Source organism: Tiliqua scincoides, chromosome 5 (genome assembly GCF_035046505.1).
Source record: "Tiliqua scincoides isolate rTilSci1 chromosome 5, rTilSci1.hap2, whole genome shotgun sequence".
Lineage (NCBI taxonomy): Eukaryota > Metazoa > Chordata > Lepidosauria > Squamata > Scincidae > Tiliqua > Tiliqua scincoides.
The window spans coordinates 100,021,661-100,043,927 of record NC_089825.1 but is presented as its reverse complement, the minus strand read 5'-3'; the positions used below and the strand labels follow the sequence as shown (position 1 = coordinate 100,043,927).

The 22,267-nt window shown below is 43.8% G+C and overlaps 2 protein-coding genes and 1 pseudogene across 2 annotated transcripts; 2 read left to right on the top strand and 1 right to left on the bottom strand.

The window, feature by feature from the left end:
• Positions 1–1,616: 1,616 nt before the first annotated feature.
• On the top strand, positions 1,617–2,546 carry LOC136652604 (olfactory receptor 2AP1-like). The gene has a single exon (XM_066629534.1). The coding sequence runs from the start codon at positions 1,617–1,619 to the stop codon at positions 2,544–2,546; it is 930 nt and encodes a 309-aa protein (XP_066485631.1).
• Positions 2,547–11,973: 9,427 nt separating this feature from the next.
• On the bottom strand, positions 11,974–12,909 carry LOC136652603 (olfactory receptor 10A5-like). The gene has a single exon (XM_066629532.1). It carries the CDS (start codon positions 12,907–12,909, stop codon positions 11,974–11,976), a length of 936 nt encoding a protein of 311 aa, XP_066485629.1.
• Positions 12,910–18,055: 5,146 nt separating this feature from the next.
• LOC136652602 (olfactory receptor 10A7-like) lies at positions 18,056–20,583 on the top strand (annotated as a pseudogene).
• The last annotated feature ends 1,684 nt before the right edge of the window (positions 20,584–22,267 follow it).

Below are 22,267 nucleotides of genomic sequence, written 5' to 3'. Positions count from 1 at the left end.
ATGGTATGTGACTGCATTTGCGGAAGTGTTACAGACCTGTACTTATAACAGGCTACTCTGTATATGCTTTTAACAATGATAGTCAATGGAACTTACTCCTGGGTAAGTGTGGGTAGGATTGTAGCCTAGGATTGTTAAAAATATTCCTGCTTGATGATGTCACTTCTGGTCAAGACATCATTTCCGGCAGGTCCTGACAGATTCTCGTTCTAAAAAGTGGGTCCCGGTGCGAAATGTGTGAGAACCACTGCATTAAAGATTATTATAAGGCTCATACCTCAAGAATGCCTGGAAGATGGGGTAACTTTGCCCTTTCTCCCTTGCACATGATAAAGCAGGGAAATGAAGCTAGCCACTGGATAAGAGCCACGAGATGGAGTTCAGGATTGCTAATCAGTGTGTGCTGGCAGTCAGGATGGCCCCTTCCTCCCACCCCTGAATGTAAACTGAGATTAGCTAGCTTTCCCTTTGGGGGGCCAAGTGGAAATTCCTTGCTGCTCACTTGATTGGCATGTGGTGATGACTTGTGTGTATCTGTATGTGTGTGTGTGGTGGATAAGAATAAGGGTAGGTGGGCACCATGATGTATGTGAACTGGTAAGGAGTGCAGAACCAAGGAAACAAGGTAAGCAGTGGCTAGGAACTCTTGGGCAAGGATTGCAAAGTCAGCATAAAGGCTACTTGGCTTGGGGAGGGCGGAATGATCCAGAACTTCCTCAACCTCTTATAGGGAAGGGCAAAAACGGAGAATATCAGGGCAACTTAATACATGTATTATTCAATAAATTGTGACCCACTGATAATTCCAAATCCTTGTATATTATTAGGTTAAATAGGCAATGATCATTTTCCCGACCCCCAATTTGCAACATTATGGGACTCCATAATGGCAATTCAGATGGCAAAAATGGAGATCTATGGTAAACAAGCAAACAGATAGATGAAGAACAGACCAAGGTATCTTCAGCCTGGCATGCCTCTAATCCAGGGGTCTCTACACTTTTCAGTATGAGTGCCACATAGTATATTTTACACATTTTTGCAGACTGAAAAAAAAAAAAATCAGTTTTATAAACAAATGAACAAAATTTAAATGAATGAATAACTTTAACAGATCTTTTTTTGTAATCATCATGATATGTTTCAGAAGAAAAGAGAAATGTGACAATTACAAAGAAACAATGCCATGCTTAAACTTGGGGATGGTATATAAGGAGTAAAAATATCAAACATTAGCAAATGCTCTGACAAAAACTCTGACCAGTTGCTGTGGGCCAGGTAAAAACTTGTGGTGGGTCAGATGTGGCCCCCAGGTCATAGTTTGGAGACCCCTGCTCTCATCCGTGGCTGCTCTCTATGGTTTGCCACCACTGCAGCATCACAAAACTGGGAAATCTGGGTGGGGATCCAGATTACAGCAGATATCTAGGACAAATGAATGCACACCTCATGTTTTCTCTGTTACAAAAATGTCATGCTGATTGAAACATCATCTGAAAAAAATATAAATATATAAATTTTCAGGATGCCTGTAGCAATATCTTCACTGGTAGTTTTTCTTTTCTTTTTCTTTGCACTGATCTTTGCAACAGGACTTCAACTTTTGCTTCGACACGATGTTGGGAAATGAGACGATTCCAAAATTCATCCTCCTGGGATTTAGGGAATTACCCGAATTCCAGATACTCCTCTTCCTATTGTTTGTCATCGTCTACACTGTGACCCTAACAGGAAACATTCTCATTCTGGCTGTAGTGGTCTTTGATCGCCACCTTCGCACACCCATGTACTTCTTCCTGGGCAACCTCTCCTTCTTAGAGGCTTGCTACAGCTCCAATATATTTCCAAGGATGCTTTTGGCTCTCCTGACTGGGGATGGAACCATCTCTTACAGCCACTGCATCATGCAGTGGTATCTCTTTGGTTCTTTGGAAGCTACCGAGTGCTGTTTACTCTGTGTGATGTCTTATGACAGGTATCTCGCCATCTGTAGACCACTACATTATGGGACAATCATGAGCACCTGGACTTGTATCCAGTTAGCAACTGCATCCTGGATCAATGGATTTGTGGGATTTTCTGTATTACTCACCTTGATGCTGCAGTTAAGATTTTGTGGCCCCAGTGAGATGGACCATTACTTCTGTGATTACTTCCCACTGCTAAAACTCTCTTGTAGTGACACTAGCATTTTGGAAATTATGAGTTATGTAGTAGCTGTTATATTCACACTTCCTCCTTTTCTTCTGACTCTGACATCCTATATATACATTATAGCGGCCATCTTGAAAATCCCCTCCACTACTGGCAGGCAAAAGGCCTTTTCCACTTGTTCCTCTCATTTGGTGGTGGTTTCCATTTTCTACGGGTCTCTAATGATTGTGTATATGTTACCAAAGAATGAAGTTACCCATGATGTGCAGAAATTTTCCTCTCTCCTATACACACTTTTGCCTCCTCTGGCGAATCCCTTTATATACAGTCTGAGAAACAAGGAGGTCAAAGAGGCCCTGAGAAATAATATTGGGAGGCTTATGTCATACTAAGCAAATTCTATACAGTTAGTCAATGTGGTTAATATATAAGCAAACGGACGTGTTGCTTGCTCCATTTCTCTAACATCTCTGCTTCCTAATGATGTACTTCATTTCTTGTAGCTTTTGTTCATTTTTAAATTTTGCTTATCCAACTTCATAAGGCTTGCTTTTGGAACAAATGTAGCACCTTTAACAGATTTGAATGATGAAAAACCAAGCACAGAATAGAACATTAGTTTACTCAGAGGTGGAACATCTAGTGCTCAGCCACAGCTCATCCTCTGAGTAAACTAATGTTCTATTCTGTGCTTGGTTTTTCATCATTCAAATCTGTTAAAGGTGCTACATTTGTTCCAATTGTTTGATTCATTTAAGGCATGTATGTGTATCCCTCTAGAGTGTGAAGATCAGGGATGTGCTTTTCTAATGATTTATGCAATATGGGTGGATATCTGTTAAACACTTACACCTTTCAAAAAGTTTGGATCCAGTAGCATATCGACAGCTGTCTCTCCCCATGACTGCAAAGGATGTTTGTCATGTGAAAAGAGAGCATAGTTATACTTGGATAGGTTCAATGCATTCATTCAACTGAACACTGAGAGGTCAGTCATAGATTCTCAGACCCTGGAGGTATCTCTTGAGAAGAGGTCCGACGAGTCTAATTTAAAATGAGCAAGGGCACAACAGTCTCCTATAATGGATCTTCATATGTCTCAATAGCACTTACTTCCACTGATTATCCCCATATAGAAATTCATCACCAGGCACTGAGGCAGATGCCTATCCTAGCTCTTTGTTAATGTAGGGGCTCTGTTAATATACACTAATTAATCCAATGATCTCCCAAAAGTTTTCTTTGCAGCATGAGTTCATTATTGTCTTTGAGCCACCCTTCCCCTTAGCAAGTTGGGGCTTCTGGAAGTAACCATGGATGTGGCAATGGTTCAGTTTTCCTCCCCCCTTCAATCTAATAATAATATATGTTGTTGGACACTGCAAAGTCACACGCACACACACATGGGGGGGGGGGCTATTGTGACTGTGTTAAGGGAGAAATGGCTTAAATTTGGCCTGGAGGGAAGTAGTTAGTGAGCACAGTGTATGGGGTCCTGTGATTTTCAATATCACTGCCCTGATATCCTTGCTCATGGTGAGATACTATTCCAAAGTTTTGTCTTTTTGATGTTGTTCCTGTCATCATTATTTTTATTATCAATAACAAGGATGTTTATATACTGCTAGAAGAAAGTAAGAAGAAAATGTAAAAGGGGCTGTCTGAAAGAGGGCTCACAGTCTTAAAAAGAAAACACATACCGCAAGGAGACACCAACAAACGGCCACTGGGAAAGACAGCATGGGGGGATGAACTGGACAGTGCCCTTCCTATGTTAGATATTAGAAAGCCTGCCCCCTGAGGTCATCTCGGGAAGCTCTTCTGTGCATCCTGCCATTAGGCAAAGTTTGGTTGAAGGCAACAGGGGGAATGGCCTTCTTTGCAGCAGCACCACAGTAATGGAACTACCTTCCTATTGAATCAAGAACTGAGACATCCCTCTTGGCCTTCCAGCAGGGACTCCAGACATTTTTATTCCCTGCTGCCTTTTCTTTCTTATGAGTGTTGATTTCTCCATTTGTTTCTATGTGTCAATTGTATTAATATTGCACTTTCTGGATTTAATTACATTTCATCCTGTTGTTATCCCCTTGAGCCTTTTGTTGTCAAATGGAAAGGCAGATTAAAAAAAATTGTTCAATAATATGAATAACTAAGGCCGCAATCCTAACCAATTTTCCAGCATTGACATAAGGGCAATGCAACTCCGAGGTAAGGGAACAAACATTGCCCTACCTTGAGGAGGCCTCCATGACTGCCCCCCCCCAACTGCAAGATGCAGCACATGCCCCACTGGCACAGCTATGCCAGTGCTGGAAAGTTGGTTAAGACTGCACCCTAAATATATGAGAATCAACACTTCAAAGGTGCCTTTTTGTCATGTTAGAAGAGGTAACTTTGAAGGCTGTGCTAGATCATCCATAATCTCATATGGCCAATGAAAGCTTTAGAATGACTTGCTGAAGCAGCATTCCTAAACGTAAGGCCATTCTTACCTCTTCGCTCCACTAAGAGATAGAGGGTGCAATCCAAACCCCTACTTGGGCTGATGCAAGTCCCTTGCGCTGGCCTGGGAGTGTTGCAAAAGTGCCATGTTGCAAAAGTGTTGCAAAAGTGCACCGACAAGGGCCCCAGAGGGAAGGTGAGTTGCTTTGGCCGAGCTCAGCCAACACAGGGGTCTGCAGGGGGCATAGGGAGGGCCGGAGGAGGTGGAAGGATGTGTTCTGGGGCAGGGGGAAGGTGGGTGGCATGCATTCCCTGGGCCGGGCGGGTGGGGAGCGAGGGACTGGGCCAGGATCCAGTGGTTATGACTGATCCTGACCCTATTCCCAGGCTGCACGGGGCAGCTCCAAGCCACTTGGAATTGCTCCACATCAACAGGTGGCACAGATCCGAGTAGCCCCATTGGGGCTGCTGCAGTGCAACATGGGATAAGAGAAAGTGATTCACTTGCCTCGGGTTGCACTGCTTTTGGCCCCAAACGTGCACTGGATACAGTGCAGACCTGCTGGCCCGCCTGTTCCAGTGCAAGTCAGAACTGGGCTTTTAAATTCCTTAAAAGATAATTTTAAGGGGAAAAAAGAAAAGAAAACACAAAGTTTCTGGCAACACCAAAACGCTGAACAATTTTCATGATTGTAAGGCCATGATTCCAGTTCCATTTATCCAAAGCATGAAGCTTAACTACCCTTTTCATAGAAAGAAAGAAAAATCCCGTCCATATTAGAATAATTGTTACATGTTTCCTCCTGGGATGTCTTTTAAAATGTATTTCTTAGAAGGATTTTGCTGCTACTAATCTCTAGGGACAAGTTACTTGTCTGCTAATAGGATAAATAATGAACCAGGTTAGATGGTACCCATTCAATATTTCACACACTATACAATCAACCCAAGAGGCTGAGCTATCTTCTGGAGGACATAGAATCCAATAAGAACATGAAGGAATGTTTTAGAATCTGCCTTCAGGAACCCCAAGATTCACAGCATGTCTTGGTTTTGCTTCTTGTCTCATAAAGGTAAATACAGGCACCTAATATATCTTAACAAGAGCTTCTGTGGCAGGAAGCACTGCAACCTGAAGACTGCTTGTATCCCATTCATGTTTACTGTATCACAGCCTTCATCTGTATCTTGGAGAATGGCCATGAAATGGACTTTGCAAGGTCTTTAACGGCAGGCTGCTCTTTCAGAATCGATTCCTCACTGGATTGATTCTCAGCATTATGTTTTGGTTCAAGGTGAATTTCTAAGCTAATGCAAGTTAACCTGTCCCAGACTGCTCCCTGAGTACTGCCAAACTCTTGGTGGGATGAAAAATAAAAATTAAGAGGCGATCAATAGCCTAGCTAGAGGGGGGCAAAATAGTAAGTTCTGCATATGCTGCAATGTGTTGTGTAAAACGCCTCCTCTCACTTGCCATCGGAGCCATTCTGGGCAATGCTGGCAACGCACAGGAGATACTGTTTAGTTTGGTTAGCACCTCTGTATTGTTGTCACATTGCCGGGCATAGCTCTGACAGTGAGTGGGAGGGCCACTTTCACAGCGCATTGTGGCACCTACAGTACTTACCATTTTGGTCCCCCCTCCAGCTATGCTACTGGTGCTGATCTAAGAACACAAATTATATGTCTGGATCTTTGCTATCAGGTGTGGAAAGAGGGTGGATTTGCTCTGTGGATTTGCTCAGTGAACACCTGTGCATGGTGGGAACAGCACACACCTGCATTGTTTTGGCATTGCAGCAACAGTAAAGCAAGGTTGGAACCCCTGACAAAGACTTATCACTTTTTGCGTGGCAACTGAATAATGGTGCTTAGCTGGCCTGTGGGTGGCTGGTATTACAGTGGGGGGCATGGCCAGGATCTAGCACTTGTGCCGGATCCTAACTCCAGTCCAGGGCAGCCTGAAGTAACTCTGGACTGCTCAGATTTGTGCCAGCCCTTGAAGTGGTGCAGATCTGAATAGTGCCATTGGGGCTGCTGTGGCATTACCCCGGATACGGGGAATGCATTCCCTTTGCCCCTGGCTGAGCTGCAACTGGTCTCAATCCCACACTGGATATGGGGCAGGCCAGCCAGCCTCTCCGTTCCAGCGTGGGATAAAATTAGGCTGTTAATGTTTCTATGTTCCCCTTGCTTTGTTTTGTTTCTCCCCACTGGGATCTGGCAACTGACATTATAATGTTGTTGGTTGTTGTTGGATTAGATTGTTTTGGATTGTTGTGATTTTCTATTGTTCAAAGACAATCTCATTTGACAGGAGGTAGGTACAATGAAACCAAATGAATGGATGCAAAAGAAAAAGGAAATCAAACTTATGTCGCTCAGTTCATCCTTTTGGGATTCCGAGACCTGAAGAATCTACAGATCCTCCTCTTTCTAGGATTCCTTATTATCTACATTGTGACAATGGCAGGGAATATTCTTCTCGTTGTGATTGTGATGATTGATCAGCATCTTCACACCCCCATGTACTTCTTCCTGGTCAACCTGTCTTGCTTGGAGATTTGTTACAGCTCAACTCTCAACCCCATCTTGTTGGCAACTCTCTTAATGGATGGAATGGCCATTTCATTCATTAGCTGCTACTTGCAGCTCTTTTCCTTCGGCTACTGTTTAGGCGCAGAGTGCTATTTACTATCGGTGATGAGCTATGACAGATATTTAGCAATATGTAAGCCACTGCATTATGCAACATGTATGAACACCAGAAAGTGTATCCAGTTTGCAACTCTGTCATGGATAAATGGTTTAATCGGCATCTCTATAATAATGGTTGCCATGTTGCAGTTGACATACTGTGGCCCCAATGAAATTGATCATTACTTCTGCGACAGTGTTCCCCTTCAGAAACTCTCTTGCAGTGATACCGATGTGGTTGAACATGTTAATCTAGTCTTGTTGTTTGTGTACACTCTGCCTCCATTTCTGCTAACGGTCACATCCTATGTGTATATTCTCAATGCCATCCTCCGAATCCCGTCCACCACTGGAAGGCAAAAGGCCTTCTCCACATGCTCTTCCCACCTCATTGTGGTGTCAACTTACTATGGGTCTTTAATGACTGTGTACCTATTACCAGATTCTTCCGAACTGAACAAAGCCTTCTCTCTATTGTATACAATCCTTCCCCCTCTGGTTAACCCTCTCATATATAGTCTGAGAAACAAGGAGGTAAAAAGGGCCTTGAGAAAGGCGACAAGCAGGGTGGCAGCTTTCAGAATATTCCACAATGTGCTAGTTAATCGGGATAGTGTTAAACCAAAATAAAAGGATAGAGAGGGTGTAGAGAAAAGTGATGATATGATACTATTGCTTCTCCCACTGAAAAGTCATATCAACACACACTTGTTCTAGGACAGTGATTTTCAACCTTTTTGATCTCATGACACACTGACAAGGTGCTAAAATTGTCAAGGCACACCATTGGTTTTTTTGACAATTGAAAGAAACACTGCTCTGCAGGTGGGGGGGGGGCTCACATCCCCCAATAGCCCTACTAATAAATGATCCTCCCCCAAACTCCAGCCTGCAGACCTGCAGGCCATTAACAGCCCACCAAAGTACAGTGGCACACTGGTTGAAAATCACTCTGTGTGTGTGTGTGTGTGTGTGTGTGTGTGTGTGCTACTAAGACCGAGTGTTCAGCTGTTTATTTATTTTATTTATTTATTAGATTTCTAAACCGCTTTTCTAAAAAAACCAAATTGGTGTACAGACAAACATAAACACATAGAGATAAAACATCAGAATCGGATATTAAAATAGAAACCATAAAAACCATTAAAACAACAACAAAATAACAAAAACACATCTTGCCGCTGTTGTCAGTACCTGCTGTCACAGACGCAATTTCCTTCAGACTGCTCTTGGATGTTTGAGTTGACATCTAGAAGTCCAACTGATATCTCTAAGGCAGGGATTTTCAACCAGTGTTCCATGGCACATTGGCGTGCCACATGTGTTTGGGTGAAAGTCATTTATTTGTAGGGTGAGTTTGAGAGAGGGCAGAACCAGGCTGCAATCCTAACCACACTTTCCTGAGAGTAAGCCCCACTGAACAAAATAGGACTTATTTCTGAGTAGACCTGGTTAGGATTGTGCCCCCAGTGTCATTCTTCAGTCAGCTGTTGTTCGGATCAGTTGTGTTATTCCATGTTAACATGCACTAATACATTTCGTTAATTCTATATCTTAACAGACATTTTATAAATGATAAACTATATCCTTTAAAAATTCATGGTTTGCCTTCACAATTTTAGCACCTTGTCAGTGTGCTGTGAGTTGAAAAAGGCTAAAAATCTCTGCTCCAAGGTATGCAACTATACTGGAAGTTTCTGGAGTGAAATTTTGGAGAGTCAGGTTGAGGGACCAACTTGTTTGCTTTGAGTCTGTCCTTAAGATTCCACTGTTTTGTGCAGCCTGTCACTTAACCCTCAGTCCCCTATGAATGCTAAGTGTGACTGGGTATAACTGTATTTGCTCCAACTCATCCCATTAATACACTGTGTTTTCATTCTCCCCACCCCCTTTTCCACTCTTGACATGTGTGCTGTAAGCACCTTCCGGTACAGGTCTGCCTTTTATGCTTATGTTAACCTGTAAAATGTCATGTATCCTGATAACACTAGTTTTGCATCATCGTACAGGACACATTGTACAGGACACGTGTGTTTTGGCTATTTTTGCCAGTATTTGGTACCATTTAGTGATGGTCAAACCCACCCCGCCACCCCCCGCTGTGATTTGGAATTGGATTTCACTAGGGCTGACACCAAATTTGCAAAAAAGGGAAATTCAAAGTGAATTTCGAGACTCTTGCCAAGGCAAAAATCAAGTATTTTCCAAAGAAGCAACATGATTTCCTAGGAGTTACTATATATCCCTAGACTAGGCAAATACAAAATTATCTGTAATGGCAAAATAGCTTTTATCCCCCTAGAGCTGAGTAAAATAATTATTTTTAATTATTTTTGAAGAATATTTGACTGAAATTCAAAGTGCAAGAGGGATTTGGGGAAGTGGCAGACAGCGTGATTTGAATGGGAACATTATTATTTAGAGCATCAGTTGACCACGTTGGTCGTGGTAGACGCCCTTTTATGGCATTAATTGTCTTTTATTTTTATTTTGAAATGCATTAGCTTAAGAACATATTCTTATTTGTTTCTCAGCCTTCAACAGATACTTTCATCCAAGGGAGCTAATCCCTATACATTTAAAAATGCCATCAATGTAAAAAATGCAATACATCAATTAAAAATATATTTGGGGAGGCTTACAAAATGCAGAAAAAAACAGATATTTATTTAGTAGAAGGTTCCTATACTGCCCTTTCCCCTTACATCAGGGTGGTTCTCAAGGCAACGTACAAATCACATGAAACACTAAAGGTATGGACAAACTCAGCAGCATTACATCACAAAATACACCACAATAAGCCCAATTCTAATATCTTCTTGGTCAGCAATGCAGCCTCTGTGCTGGTCCAGTGTTGCAACCATACCATAAAGCAAGTTTGCGGCTACTCTGAGCCATTGGGGAGGCCCATGCTAACTCAACAGCACTGGATCCATTCCCCACACCAGTCAGAACAGGTGTATTCATGCCAGCAGCTTGAGGGGTGGAAGACGGTGGCGGGAAGGCGTTTTGGAGGTGGGCAGCAGGTGCTTTGGGACAGGGAGAGGACAGAATAGGGGAGAGTCAGGCCCAGGAGGGGGCAGGATTGGCAGAGCAGACCTCCACCATATCCTAACCACCCTCCCAGCACACCCAGCATTACACCAGGCTTCCTGGATTTGCACCAGCTAAATAACTGGTTCAGATCTGAGAAGCGCCATAGGGCTGGCTGGGGCTTGAAGTCAGGAAATATATCCCCTTACCATGGGATGAACTCCAGCCGCCTCCTAACCTGTGTTGGATACAGAGCAGGCAACGTGACCTGGTTGTGCTGGCACAGATGAGATTGCGTTGTTGAAATAACATAAGTGCAACCTATCTATGTCTCAGTTGCAGCATTTTTGGGGGGAACTAAGGAAGTTTAATGTACTTCTGATTCTCTAGGTCAGGACAAAATAATGCTAGTGAAGAGTGGCAAGGTGGGGGAAGGGAGAACATGGTACAAAAACATAGCATTGCAATTCTATACATGCTTACTTGCAAGTAGGTTCTCTTGTGTTTGGTGGTACTTACTTCCTTGAAAATGGGCATAGTACTGCAGCTTAACAGCTCAATCCTAACTAAATTCCCATGTAGTGATGCAGTCGGGCTGGCGTGAGCTACTCGGCATCCTGTGGGGATTTTTGGCTGTGGGAACCCACCCTCTTCTTCCCTCATTTCACTTCTCTCCCCACCCTTCTCTGCCCAGAATCTCCCCATTCCTCCCCTTCCCCACCCCATTCTGCCCACTGCCCACCCTTTTTTCCAACCACCAATTCAGTGACATCAGCAGATGCAGTTGTTTCCACCAGTCATAATGCAGGCTATGGAGCTGATGGCCTTGTAGCACTCACTGGCAGAAATGATGTTCCACCAGCATCCTCCTCTTTCCACTGGCAGACCGTGAGTTCCGTCAGTGGGGCAGCCTGATAGGATCAGGCAGCCTGGCACATCCGCTTATCAACCGTCACAAACCGTGCAACTCTTCCTACAACTGTAGGGCTGCAATCCAATGCACTGGGAGCAAGCCCACTGAATGCATGCTGTCACAGTGAGGGACCCTCACACCATACATAAGAAACTCAATAGTCATTATATCAGAACCGAGGGCCCAATCCTAAAGGCTCTGAGCACTGGCGCTGAGCTGCAGTGCGAGTGCTTGGTGTCATAAATATGCTGTAAAACACGTTTATGGCACTCTCCATACAGGGAGTGCCAGCACTGGCCCTCTACGACTTGGTGCTGGGCCCAGCGCCAGACGGATGCCACCCAGAGCAAGGGAAGAGCTCTGGGTGGCAGTAAGGTCTGTTGGGCTGGGGGAAAGCATTATACAGTGGGGAGAGGGCAGGGGGAGGCTGGGGCAGGGGAAGGAACCAGGGCAGGAGGGGGATGGGACCAGCAGAGCCCTGCTCTGCTGTATCTGTGCCGGGCTGCAAAGCCCGACACGGAGGCTCTCGAGTCTGTGCCATCAAAATAGCCAGTGCAGACTTGAGAAGCCCCATTGTGGGGACAAAAGTCTCCTTCTCCCAAGGAGACCTCCAGAGGCCCCAGTGGTGCTACTGGATGCAGCGGTAGCTGTTTTGGTGCCACTGTACTAGGCAGCAGTATCAGGGACCAAACTGGGCTGTTAGTAAGCAGGAATTCAATACTGTTTTGACTTCATGTCAGAGAGCAATGAGGAGAAAATACTTTTTTGAGGGCAACATGGACTTCCCTGTTCCTCAGACTGTAAATAAGAGGATTTAACAATGGTGGCAGGATGGTGTAGAAGAGTGAAAGAAGTTTGTCGGTGTCCTCAAAATGTTTTGTCTTGGGTTTCAGATACACTGTTATTCCAGAGCCATAGAACAACATCACCACCATGAGATGCGAAGAGCATGTTGAGAAGGCCTTGCGCCTTCCTTCCACAGATGGTATCTTCAGAATGGTGGAGGAAATGCACATATATGACAAGAAGATCAGTGCAAAGGGGATGAACCCAAGGAATGCCACCTCCACCAGGGCTAGCTCCTCATTTATAGAGGTGTCTTCACAGACCAGTTGGACCATGGCAGGGAAGTCACAGAAGAAGTGGTTGATTTCATTAGAACCGCAGAAATGAGAGGAAAATACCACGAAAGTCTGGCCAAGTTGTACTGGAATTCCGGCTAGCCACGAGGCTGCTACCAGCCCAGAGCACACTCTTTTGCTCATGATGAGTGCATAATGCAGGGGTTGGCAAATGGCAACGTAGCGGTCGTATGCCATAGCTGCCAAGAGAAAGCACTCTGTTGCACCTGTGATGAGGAAGACACTCATTTGCAAAGCACAACCAGTGAATGAAATGGTTTTATCCTTTAACAGGAGGTTTTCAAGCATCTTTGGGATTATGAATGAGGTGCAGCAGATCTCCAGACAGGACAAGTTCCTGAGAAAGAAATACATGGGACTGTGGAGTGCCTGGTTGGCTAGCGTGATAATAATTATGAGGAGGTTTCCAGTGAGGGTCAAACAATAGATGGTTAGGAAAATGGAGAAGAACAAGCCCTCCAGACCAGAAGGGTCAGAGAATCCCAACAGCACAAAGGTGTTCACGGTGCTCCAATTTCCTCTCATTTGCTAATCTGGTGAAGTGAACAGAAAACATGCCTTTACACCAAGCTGAGATGAGAGAGACAATTAACATTGCTGAAGGAAATGACATCAGATAGAAAACACTATGGAACTTGGATATTCCCATTTTAGATCTAAGAACGATAGAATGAGATAGAGTACAATGACCAGAGAATATTATTTAGATAGCTTGACAAAGTAGCATATATGAAAAACAAGATAGTGCCCTGTCCTATTAAAAAAAACAAAAAACAACAACAAAAAAACATGTAAGTTAGTGTTTCCCAAACTGTGGTTCAGACCCACCCACGCACAGGAACTTGCGTGTGACTTTTTGAAAAAAGTTTTTGAAACATTAAAAAAAACACTTTTGCAAGCACCTTTGCCTGGTTTACTGAAGAAAATTGTTAAATGGAATGATAACTTGTGGTGTGAGGTAATTGATCTTCATACACCCAAATTAAAATGTCACATTTTCCTATTTTCTCTGGTAATTGATTTGCAATAGATCATTTATGAACCCAGTTTCAGCTTTGTTTCTAACCTGGAAGTCCCTAACTGCACATCTTGCTCCCCGGTTCAGCCTTCTGGGTACCCTGGAATGACTGTAAAGGTTTGGGGGAGCAGTCCTCCATTTCTAGGGAGTCTAGCACACCCATTTTCAACCACTGTGTCATGGCACATTGGTGTGCTGCAAGTGGTCCACAGGTTTGCCACAGGAATTTGGGGAAAGGTAATTTATTAGTGGGGCATGTGAGCCCCACACTGGAAGCATGGTGTTCCTTGTCAATTGACAAAAACTTGATGGTGTGCCATGACAATTTTAGTGCCTTTCCAGTGTGCTATGAGATGAAAAAGGTTGAAAGTCTCTGGTCTAGCAAATGGCTACACGCACATACTGTATGAAAAGTCTCTAGCAGCCTCAGGAGCACAGGACCTTGATTATTATTATTATTATTATTATTATTATTAATAAATACCCCTCCCTCCTTCTCCTTGTCTAGTGGTTGCAACAGGATTGCCAAAGGATTGTTCCGATGCTAAAATATTTGGGAAGAGCTGATGTAAGTCATGTCATGTCAATAATCGCAATGTAATTCAGTGCCAAAATGTTTTCATCTCAGGTGGAATCTCTTCCTCAAAAAGGCTGCCACTTCCCCAACTGAACATAGGGGAAGCAAGTAAAGTTCTAGCAATGTAGCCGGCTTACCGGGGGGAGGGGGGAGGACTGCCCAAACCGAGGGTGCCCAAGAATTCTAAACAAGGATTGAATGTTCCTGGAACACCCCAAATGGTTTGAGGGAGGAGCAGGGTTCTCTCATTTAGTGGGAATAACGACTGTGCTCCTGGACTGGAGAAATGGGAGCACTTACAAACGCATTTGCCACAAAGAATTACTTCCTAGAAATGCTTTTAAAAGTATAGATACATATGCTTCTAAACATTTTCAAAAGTTCTCAGATAGTAGTTTATTCATATTGGGAAGCATATTTTATACACTAGGGTTTCCCAACTTGGCAGTTGTGACCCCCCCACCACCCCCAGGCAGCAGGAAACACTATATTTCCCTTTAAGAGGAATGGTGATCTGCTGGTGAAGGCAGGATTGGCGTGAACACACTTCTGGGTTTGTGCCGATGACTATAGCAGCAGCTGGAGATGCCACAAAACCTGGGGTTTCACCACTGCAGCAGATGGTATGTTAAAAACAAAACCCATTTTTCCCTTAGGTGGTGGCAGTGGCTGTCACCCCCATCACTGCTGAATGCCCCCCCCCCCAAAAAAAACAGCACACAACTACTCAGTTGTTACCTTACCTTTAAGTAAAGGTTGGAAACCACTGTTAATAGACAATCTAGTAAGTACCTTTATCATGGATATGCAAGTCTGCTATTGGTTGGAAAGCTGTGTGCTTGTTGGTTCTGGAAGAAAGTGATACATTCTGCCATGTTCATGGTCTTCAGAGCTCTTAGTGACCCTACATTCCCTAATTCTTTGTTGTTATTTTTCCTCATAGTTGTATAATTTTTTCTGTCCTCCATAGATGGTTCACAGCTCTTGCTTCATTAACAAGAGGAAACTCCCTTTTGGTGCTATTTATCATCAAGGAAAACATCTCAAGAGATATTGACTAATTGTTTCAGAAGGGATGCTGATCATTAGTGATGAACTGCAGTGGTCACTGATGTAAAAGTTTATACCCTAATCCTATCCAATAGTAGCTCTGGCAGAATACTTGTCTGATTCCATCTTGTAGGCTGAGTCAATGTGCAGTAGCTGTGGGAACATAACTAGTTAGAAGCCTGAGAAGAAGCACCTTATGAGGAGTCTCACTTCTTCTAGGTGCTGAATCCTCAAGGTCTCCCTCATTGGGAATGCTTTGCAACTGTGAATTTCCAGTTGGAAGGGGCAGTGGTGTAACTTGGGTTTGTGTCACCCAGTGTGGGAGGCTGTCTGCCAAATCCCAATCCACTGAGCCTCGTGCCCGCTTAAGGCTGATTAGTTTCCCTTGTGAAATTCACCAGTGCAGCAAGCAAAAGTCAGAGTCCAGTCCCAGTCCACAGATTCCAAGTAAACCAGTCCAATCAATGAGAGTTGCCAAATCAGAGTCCAGAGCCAATAAGCCGAGTTACAGTCTGAGGTCAGGTTCCAGGTAAGTCAGTCAAATCAGTCAGGGTATCCAAGTCAAAGTCCAAAGTCAATACACCAAGTCACAGTCCGAGGTCAGATTCCAAATTCAGTAAGCCAAGTCAGTCTCCTCTCCAACCTGCACTCCTTTTACAACCCACAAACCCTTCCTGCCTCAGGTGCCCCTTATATCCCTGAGGGTCCTATTGCCTTTGAGTGGCTGCAGCTGTGCAGCACACTCTGCTAGATGCCCAGGCCTTACCCTTAAAGGGGCCACTGCTGACACCACATTTACCTCCTCGCCAGATCTTCTGTGATTCCAATACAGAGGCCAGACGTCAACCCTATGATGGACCACCTCCCATGCAGTGGGTTGGGCAACACTCCAGGCAGTAGGTGTGGTGATGTACCATCACCCTGCCCTTGCTGGTTTTTTGGGGCTATAACGTTTGATAGAATAGAGATATTTCAACATGCTTCATTTCGTTGCATTCTGCATGAAATTACACATTGATTGATATAGAACATGATGGTATTATTTGAAAATATCATGATTTTAAACATTTTGGTGAGCAGTGGTGTTTCCCCCCCCCCCCATGGGCATAACCTGGTGTGGCCCAAAGACCCCGCACTCCACTAGCGACCCCACTGGGAAGGGGTCAGAATGAATGTGACAGTAGGTTCAGGTGATGAGATCATTTTCCATAAGCTTCAGCGAGTCTGAATCTCTGTTTGGTTAAGAGCTGACAGCCCAATCCTAACCAAATTCCCATTCAGAAATGCAGTGGTGTGGGCTGCTTGAGTATGGCTTTGACACTTGTCCATGGGTTAGACTCCCTCTGGTGTTCAGGCCCAGATATGGGGAGCTGTGAAGTACTTACCTGAAACAGAAGAATGTGAGTCCCAGCATTGTTAAGGTCATGTGTAGATCCTTAAAAGCAAATGTTTACAGAGAACTACAAGAAACTCTTAGTAGTTTTGTAAGTAAACAAGCAACAGCCCTTATAGCTAGTGCTGGTCTTGGTCATGTAACCTTCAGCGGCGGATCTCCCCAACCTCACTCTCAGGGCAAAGGTCTGTGATAGTGCCCACCCCCCGCAGGCTGTCGGCACCCTCCATGTGAAAATCTACCCCCCACAGACACTCACCTGAGGCTCATGGAACCTTGTGCGACCCAGAGCTACGTCGGGGAAGCCTCTCTGAGGTTCCCTGACGCTATTAACTGTGCTTCCAGAAAACCGGAAGCACAGTTTCCAACATTGTCAGGAGCCTCAGAGAGGCTTCTGTGGAGTCCTAGAGGCTCACACCTGGGGAATTTGCCCCATCGGACCTAATGGTAGGTCCACAACTGGTAACCTTACCATTCCTCAGTTATCCAGGCTCATTTTGCACTGGTAAGTCACCCATTTCTGGCCAGGCCCCTTCATTAAAGCAGTGACTAAAGTACTCCACAGGGGACAAGGAGGAGGGGAGGGTACAATGCAAAAAGCAGACATTCCTCCAGCTAAAATTTCATGTTTGTTTTTTTTACAATTCAAAGACCAGCCCTGCAACACCCTCCCCCTGGTATGTTGTGTATGTATTGCATATGATTAAAATAAAGTAGCAGTTTTGAAGGTCTGTGTCATCTGCCCATCAGCCTTTGCCCAGTCTTCTCAAAGGAGCTTGTGAAGGAGGCATACTTGGTGAATCTTGTGAGGCTTCCTCTGTCCCTCTAACAGCCACTCTTCCACCTCTTCACTGCAGGCTGTGCAATATAAAATAGAACGGTTATCCCATTCTCCACGGAACAGGGACAGAATTCAGAGATAGCAGGCACAAAATTATCCATGGGAGTGCAAATCTCTATTGGCAGCAGGGACTGTCATGGAATAACACTGGGTTGAAACAAATGGGAGTATGTCCCACTGTATACTTTTGAGTATACAGGACTCACTTTTGGGACTTACTTTTGAGTAAATACACATAAGGTTAGTTTGGAAAAGGTTTTAGGAAGCAACATTAATTTTAAAAAAATTAGGAAAAAGAAAAGGAGCTCTTTCTTATTCCCTGATGACATATTATTTTTTTTAATAATTTTTTTTTATTTTATATTATAACATTATCTCCAGCTAACTAATATTCATCATACTTTGATTTCAATCTGTTAGAGTCCCCAGGTGTGTTTCCTTTAAGAGGTCCTGTCTACTTTCAGATGTCATCTCATCATCGCCAAAATTCCAAGTTCCTGAGCTCTACCCTGTGCAGAGCTTGACTAGGAGGTGTGCATCTATGCCACTGTGCTCCTTGGTGGGAACAGTGGTCCCCAGGGTCACATAATCTTGCTCAGGGGTTGGATTGGGCCTACTGACTACGTCCACTTGACCAGCTCTGGAATAAAGAATTGTAGTACTGGAAGTGGCTCATCCTCATTAGAGAGTTATTTTGTCTTCTGTTGGTGCCTCCTGTAGATTGTTAAGTAAACTACTCTTTAGGGATATAGCCTATTGGGGTTGAAAGCACATTCATATATTGTCTTTGGCATGAAGCATTACAGTTCCTGCTGCTGCCATGACGATCTGTACAACTTTCAGGTGAGTATGGAATTTTTGAAAGTACAGGAATAAAATAGCAAGGAAAGGGAACTCACAACTTGGTAATTTCATGTGAAGGAGACATTCTGAAATTATCAAGTTCAATAGCATAGCAGAATGAGTTCCTTAGCACATCAATTTAAGAACAAAAGAACATAAGTAAAGCCCATCTCGATCCAACCAAAGGCCCATCTAGTCCAGCTTCCTATATCTCACAGTGGCCCACCAGATGCCTCAGGGAGCACATGAGACAACAAGAGACCTGCATCCTGGTGCCACTCCCTTGTATCTGGCATTCTGAGGTTGACTGCTTCTAAAATCAGGAGGTTGCACATACCCCTTATGGCTTGTAATCCGTGATGGACATTTCCTCCAGAAATTTGTCCAATTCCATTTTAAAGGCATCGAGGCCAGATGCCATCACCACATCCTGTGGCAATGAGTTCCACAGACTAATTACACACTGGGTAAAGGAATATTTTGCAAGAAAAAATTTGAGCATATCTGCATGGAGGATACAACTCAGAAGGACACACTGGGTTGCATCCAAAGAAAGTTACAGCCCAGTCCCATGGCGCTACATAGTTGTCGGAACTCATGTTCTGCCAGTACAGCATGCTTTGCAGTCATTGTAAAAAGGGATGCACCACAGAGCAGCCACCACCATCAACAGTGAGCAGCAGTGGCCAGGCAATAGCAACCCTCACGAGAGCTGAAGGGCAAATAGGTTGGTGCATGGTGTGGGTGGGCAGTAGTCAGAGTAGGGTGGTGAAGGGAAGCAACTCTGTTGTTATCCTATCCCCTTGATCCGCCTACATGGGTCCACTCAGACTTGTGCCAACAAAGTCACTGGCCAGGTCTGTGCAGACCCATTGGGGCAGCAGAGGCTTACCCTGAGGCAAGGGAACAAATGTTCTCTTGCTCAGAGGAGACCACCAGGACTGCATCCTCGCAGGATGCTATGTGTGCTCCAGTGGCCCAGCTGCGTCAGTGGAGCCCCCTCCACTGGAGGGGTGGTTTTAGATAAGATTAGGCTGCCTTTTTTGACTAAGAGCCAAGGTATTGTGTGGTTATCTACTCAGGAGTAAGTCCTACTATAATCAGTAGGATTTGATTATAGTGTGGATAGGATTGCAAACCAAGATTTATTGAAATGAATAGAACTTAGTTCAGTCACTGGCCAACACTGTCTCATTGATTTCAGTGCTGCTCATTCAAGAGTCAGCTTTCTTTCTATCTAACCACTTTGGCAAATATTTTTCAGCTTATGTATTCACTGCCCTGCAGGTATCTGGGGTGTCCACCACTGCAGAAATGAATTCACCAGCTTTGATCTGTTCAATTTTAATCTGATCATTGTCTCTCCTTGGGTGAGACTTTCATGTGCCCGCTTTCCTGAATGACGGTAGAGTGAGAAAGCAGTGAACACTTCTGAAATCCCCACCTCTAAAACAGCATTTAATGTACTTTGTGTTCCAACTGTCTTTCAGGACCAGAGATTTCTTCACTATGCAAATGCTCCATGAAAGACCATGTTGGGTAACAGAACCAAAATCACAGAATTTATACTTCTTGGTCTTGGGGAGCTCCATGATTTACATATCTTGCTCTTCCTGGTGTTTCTAGTGGTATATATTTTGACCATGGCTGCCAACTTCCTAACTGTTCTCCTGATTGTGACTGATCATCACCTTCACTCACCCATGTACTTCTTTCTTGGAAATTTGTCATGCCTAGAGATGCTTTACAGCTCAACCATCCTGCCCAGAATGCTGGCCAGTCTCCTGACAGGGGACAAAACCATCTCTTTTCAAGGATGCATGACACAGCTCTATTTCTTTGCGTCCCTGGCTTCTACAGAATGTTATCTCTTCTCTGTAATGTCCTATGATCGCTTCTTAGCCATATGTAAACCCCTACACTATACAGTACTTATGAATGGGACGCTCTGCAGCCAGCTAGCTGCTGGTTCTTGGATCAATGGCATTTTTTGCACCTCAATCTACTTGGCCTTGGTGTTGCAACTCCAGTACTGCAGCCTCAACAAAATCGATCATTTCTTTTGTGAGTCTATCATGTTGATTAACATCTCGTGCAGTGACAGCAGGCTTTTGAAATACATCAGCATAATCATGGCAGTTGTGTTCACTTTCCCTCCTTTCATTTTAACTCTGATGTCCTATGTATATATCATTGCCACCATCTTAAGAATCCCATCCATTACTGGGAGGCAAAAAGCCTTTTCCACCTGTTCTTCTCATCTGATTGTAGTGACAATTTTCTACGGAGCCATCGCTATGGTCTATTTGACTCCCAAAACTGAAAGCACAAGAAATCTTAACAAAATCTTTTCTCTGTTGTACACAGTCCTGCCCCCCTTAGTTAACCCTCTCATATATAGCCTGAGAAACAAAGATGTCAGGGAAGCTGTGAGAAAGACTGCTGGGAAGGCTTGGGTAAGATGGATTGTGCATTAAGGATTCAAAGCTACAGTACTTTATAAATAAACTTGAATGGATGAGGAAAGGAAATTAGGAAAGTTTTTAATTACAAAAATCCTTTTTGCCCCCCATAACAATAATTATTTCACATTGTCTTTTCTGGGTGGAAAAGGGTCACCCTTTGATAGAGTCTCCCCTTTACCTCTGTTGGCCTCTTCATTTATGTAGGTTGTCACCCCTGGATTATGGGATTGACATTCAAATAATTCTGAGCGTACATGTTTAATTGCATTATTATCTAAAAATGTGGCTTTATAATTTCATTTTCTGGAAATGTTCCATTTTTTATTTTTACTTTTAAATAAAATGCTGTTTTCCACTATAACAGCATTGGAAGTGGCTCCATAAATGCACAATATATGCATAACAAATGTATACCAACATGTTTAACCCCGCTGGAAAGAAAATAAAGCATTTTCCATGTTATGTTTGATTGGAAATAAACTTTGACATTTCTTAATTGAGAAGGATGTAGGTATTGGTTAATAGTTTCAGAGAGTAACAGTCCAATCCTATCTCCCCCCCCCCCACCGGCCAATACAGGAGAGCCAAACAGGCTACTATTACATCCAGAGTGGTGATGGATTGGGAGGCTTGCGAGAGGTAAGGGACAGTATTGAAAGTCCCTCAACTGAAAATGGGCTTCCTTGGACCTGCACCAGCTCTTTAGTTGATGCAAGTCCAAGGAGAGAAAGGGTGGGGAGGCTGTTAACGGAGAGGATAGGAACCGGTGTATGCCATCGCTGCCAAACCTGTGGGTCGTAACCCCATGGGGGTCATGAAACCTCATTCAAAGGATCAAGACAACCTTTGAAAACCCACCTCTTACAGGAACAAGCTCAAGCTTTACTCTTACTTATTTTACACAATTATCCACGTCCTTCCCTGACCTAAGTTGGTGCTTGAAAATCCTTCAGTACTTGCGACCCACCAAGAAAATGGCACCATGCCTTTAACTTTGCACACATGCCTATGCCAGGTCAGTTTCAATGGCTTCACCAAGGTGATAGCAGAATTCCAACACTCCATAAACAGACAATATCACAAACAGAAGATACAAGTGCATGCAACATTATTGGGTGGTGAAGGGGATGGGGGCACCATGGGTGGCGACCGTGGATGGGAGGTGGGTGGACTGGGTCCCAGAAGGGGACAGGATTGGTGGTGAGTCCCAAGTCTCATTCATTCATTCATTCATTCATTCATTGAGGTCATGGGACAAAAAAGTTGGACCACTGCTATAGATGACACTACAATTATATTAAATTTTCTCAGAGGCTGTTGGGCCTATAATTCACCCACTTGTTGACCATCTTTGGTATAGGGAATTGCAATATTTGAAAACAGCTAATTCCTCATTAGTGGGTTCTTTTGACTTCTGAGGCATCACTTGTGAAGCTTCCAAGTAAACAAAGGATACTCTCTAGGGAAATTCTCCCTGTAGGTGGAAAGGAATATATAGAAATGAGCTAGCATAGAATCATGGAAATCGAATTTCTGTAATGACAATCCATACCACCTTCAGGTGAGTACAGTATATATCTATTTAAAATGTGAAACTTAAGAACAAATAATGAGGAAAAGAAAGTCACTGTGTTTGTAAACCATTAAACGCATCTTTGAAGAGAACATTTTCAATGTAGCAGATTTAATAGCATAG

Bases quoted from the DNA above. Each gene is read 5' to 3' on its own strand.
- LOC136652604 (XM_066629534.1), top strand. From the start codon at position 1,617: ATGTTGGGAAATGAGACGATTCCAAAATTCATCCTCCTGGGATTTAGG.
- LOC136652603 (XM_066629532.1), bottom strand. From the start codon at position 12,909: ATGAGAGGAAATTGGAGCACCGTGAACACCTTTGTGCTGTTGGGATTC.